The 4,234-nt window shown below is 39.6% G+C and overlaps 1 protein-coding gene across 1 annotated transcript in view; it reads left to right on the top strand.

Moving 5' to 3' along the window:
- The first annotated feature begins 1,694 nt into the window (after positions 1–1,694).
- The window catches only part of PDGFD (platelet derived growth factor D), a 128,698-nt gene continuing 126,158 nt past the window's right edge, over positions 1,695–4,234 (top strand). Inside the window, exon 1 of the mRNA XM_015824090.1 lies at positions 1,695–1,776. Coding sequence (XP_015679576.1) covers positions 1,695–1,776 — 82 coding nt within the window. The remainder of the gene's footprint in view (positions 1,777–4,234) is intronic.

Genomic DNA, 4,234 nt, shown 5'->3' on the forward strand with positions numbered 1-4,234 from the left:
CCCAGCAGCGCTCTTCTTCCTATTCGAGGTTTTCATTGTTGTGAGCATTTCTTTTGGGGATTGGCAGCGGGGGTGGGGTGGGGGGTGTTTGGTTTTTATTCCACCCATCTGCTGGGTAGTTGCAGCAGGTTTTGGTCACTTCACATGACCCTGGGACACTGTGACCGTCATAAATATGAATCAGGTGCCAAGCATCTGAATGTGAATCACAAATCCCTGGAGATGCTGCAACATTCCAGCTGATCGGCGCTTCTTCTGGGCTCAGCTGGAGCCTAGTGCTGATCCTGGTGCTTCCACTGAGCCCTGATAGTCCCAAAGAAATGTTGATCCTGGCGCTTCCGCTGAGCCCTGACAGCCCTGCAGCTCCAGACATCTCTTACTCAGGCTTGTGCGGTGCTGCCACCAGTTCAGCTCATTCCCCTCCCCTGCTACCACTTTTCTAGGATGGTCGCGTACCACCTGCCAGGTGCCAATGTACCACAGGTGGTACCCGTACCACTGGTTGAAAAACCCTGGCCTAAATAGATCCTATCATTTCTACTGATTCTATGAATCCACAAACCAGTTCCCTGGTCTCTATTCTCCATCTCTATTATTGCTAGGCTCTTATATTGGAAAACAATCCTAAGGCAAACAAGAAAAATGCCTTGGAGTATAACTTTTATTTTCTCCCTAATGCTGTCCTTCCAATATCTAAGGGACTGCTACAAAGAAAAGGGGGGTCAATATATTCTCCAAAGTATCTGAAGGAATGGATGGAAACTAATCAAGGGGAGAAACAACCTAGAACTGAGGAGAAATTTCCTGACAGTTAGAACAATTAATCAATGGAATGGCTTGCCTCCAGAAGTTGTTGGTGCTTCAACACTGGATGTTTTTAAGAAGAGATTGGATTTGTCTGAAATGGTGTAGGAGTTTCCTGCTTGAGCAGGGGGTTGGACTAGAAAATCTCCAAAGTATCTTCCACCTCTGTTATTCTATTAAATCAGGGAGTCAGATTGTGGCTATTACATGGACATTGAAAACATATGTGTCCTCCTTTCTTTCTGCTTCTCCTTTTGTCTCACATTTTTATCTAGATGGAGATCATGTGGTCTGAGGCTTAATTACTGTATTCTCATGGAATTATGGTCAGTGAATAATACCAATAGTACAATGTTGAAGACTATTTAAAATAAAGCAAAATAACTGGTGGGTTCTGTTGTCCTCCAAGTAGATCTCCTTAATAGAAAGAATTAAATGGAAATGTTAAAAAAAATCACTGGCTAAAACCTTGGTGGGGCTAGGCAAGGCTAATTGCTTAATGCTGGTATAAAATGATTATATATGCTTACATAATTGTAAATTATAATTAAAATATCTGCTGTGAGTAATTGCAATAAATTATGCTCTCCTTGTTATTTAGAGCATTCCACTGTGCTTAGCAGCTAGGAATTTGGAGTAGTAAATGAGTTTTGGAGCTAGTTGATTATTTTCTGTCTCATTCTGATAAATTATTAGTGCCTACCAACATTGGGTTTCATTTATATAAAGGATTGTTACTTTTTTATGCAATGAAAATTGGCTACGTGGAATGGCAATGTTTGATGTAATGCAGAGGTGGGAAGAAGACATCTTGAACCTACTGATTCTCAGTAAGTCAGCAAGAATTTCAGAAGTCCATTTGCTTTGAAATAGTAGCTAATCAGGGCACGATGGCTCATTGGTTAAAGACATTGAGCTTGTTAGCCAGAGAGCTGACAGGCCGGGTTCAAGACCCAAGCTCCATGCAATATGGTGAGTTCCTTTACTTTCCCCAACAGTTCAAAAACATGCAAATGCAAGCAGATAAATAGGTGCCATTTTGGTGGGAATGTAACAGCATTCTGTGTACCTTTAGCATACAGCCATGCTGGCTACATGACCATGGAAATTGTCTTCAGACAAAACTGGCTCCCTCGGCTAAGAAACGGAGATGCCCTAGAGTCAGACACGATTGACAGGGAAACCTGTACCTTTTAGTAGCTAATCATATGGCTGAAATGAGAAAAACTGATTGTAAAGAAAGATGGAACAGTATGTGGAAGGCAGTGGATGAACTTTCATAGAATCTGTTTCTAACCATAATGGTACCAATAATGAAACAATAACAATGAAAACAATAGAAGCACTGATCTTTTGTTAGTTGTACATGATGACACATTTCTTCCAATCTTAATTTTTCCGTCAATATGCCAATATGGAAGGACATTTCGATTACCACTATGGACGAATGGCTACAGAAGCTGATGGAGTTGGCAGAGATGGCTAAATTGACTGTTTTGATTAAAGTAAAGAATATAAATACTATTGTTTCTACATGGAAACGGCTTCTGGATTTTGCGCTTGAGGTGGAAAAAAATGAAACTTAGATTGATTTGTGTTTATAGAAATGGCTAATTTATACTATTATGGAAAAGTAAAAAGTTGAGGTTCGATGTTAATGCTTTATTCTACTGCAACAGAGGAAGTCAGAAGTCATTGTTTTTTCTTTTTCCCTTCTCCCCCTCATTTTTCTTTCCCCTTTCCCTCCCCACTGTGTCCTACTATTTGCTTTGTATTTTGTATTTTACTCTATAATCTAATAAAACGTTACAAATAAATGAGAAAGAAATCTGGAAAAAAAATATCTTCCTGTCTCAGTGGCCACAGAAGACTGGATTTATAATTTGATGCCATAGTTATCAATGTACCCATTCCTTATTCCATCTCCCTTAAAAATGATTTCAATCTGGATGTGAATAGTATGGAAATGAAAATTAGTTGTGCTGAAAAACAAAATTCCAGTTCCCCATTTTATCTGTATTTCTAAGTCCAGCACAATTCCTAAGGATCCCACAGATATTCCTAGAAAACAAAATAGCTGCCAGCTGCAATTCAGAGGATGATGTCTCCAGCTGCTTCAAAAGAAGAGAAAGGTGAAATGAATCACGGTAATAAAATTATCCTCTCCCATTTGCCTTCTGGTAAATGGGTGATATAAGATTGGCTCACCAGTTATGACTTCTGCTTTATGAATGGGCAGAAGCCCCATCAGCCTGCAACACATTCTCTAAAGTCCACTTGTGCACCCTAGTCCAAACATTGAGTAGGCCTTGCCTGTGAATACAACAATCAATGCAATAAGATTATTTAGTCAAAGTATGATTGATGTCTTGAGACATCTGCTTTGCTGCATCCTTTCTGTCTTACTCTACCACACCTCCACAAACACAAACACACATTTTCCCCCAGCTTCGGTTGAAAGTAACTGACAATTCCTGGAGTTTAATTGAGCTTTTTTTTTTTTTTTTTTTACAATAATTTAATTGGGCATTATTTTCACGGTAGTTAAATGGCTTGGCTAACATCAGTGGAATGGATTAATGCATCAAGGCATTAGTATTCTGCATAATTCAGCTGAAGACACATCCCATAATTATCTTTCACCTTCAGCCTTTGATGCTTCTGAACACTGGCTAAAGTCCTTGCATCTGCTCTGTATTTCCAATGCAGAGGGGAGTATTTCAAAGGCACATTGGACAAGTGAATGAAATGTGGGATCATTTCCAGAATAGATACCCTGTGGCTCTTTGCTACACCATAACACTGCAAGCTTTCCTGATGGTACTTTATCTGCCTTGTGCAGGAACACAGTAAAACATAAATTTTGAAAAAAGAATGAGGGAAAAGAAACAAAGAAAGAAAATCATCCCCGGAGGGGAAAAATTGAACCACATCCCTCTGCTATATAAAGCAATATCTGGTCAACTAGCTAAAAAAGAATATATGCAGTCTTCCTTCTTAAATGACTATAAGTGAGTTGCGCCTTACTTTAATGACCTTTTTTGCCACACTTGTTAAGTGAACGGCCGCAGTTATTAAATGAATCATTCAGCCATTAAGCAAATCCAGTTCCCCCCGTTGACTTTGCTTGTCAGAAGCCAGCTGGGAAGGTCACAAATGGCAATCACATGACCCCTGAGATGCTACAAGCATTGGAAATACATGACAGTTGCCAAGGCAATGAATTTTCATCACTGTGTGGATGTTGCGATGGTCGTAAGAATGAGGACCAGGTGTAAGTCACTTTTTTCAACGCTGTTGTAACTTTGAATGGCTGCTAAATGAATGTTTGTAAGGTGAGGACCTGTATTGGCCCTTAAAAGTTGTTCCTTTTACCTCTTAAGAGAGGGGCTAATTTTTAACTTTGGAGAAGGGCAAGAAAGTTTTATAT

This window comes from Protobothrops mucrosquamatus, unplaced genomic scaffold (genome assembly GCF_001527695.2).
Source record: "Protobothrops mucrosquamatus isolate PMUCROS unplaced genomic scaffold, P.Mucros_1.0 scaffold2111, whole genome shotgun sequence".
Classification (NCBI taxonomy): domain Eukaryota; kingdom Metazoa; phylum Chordata; class Lepidosauria; order Squamata; family Viperidae; genus Protobothrops; species Protobothrops mucrosquamatus.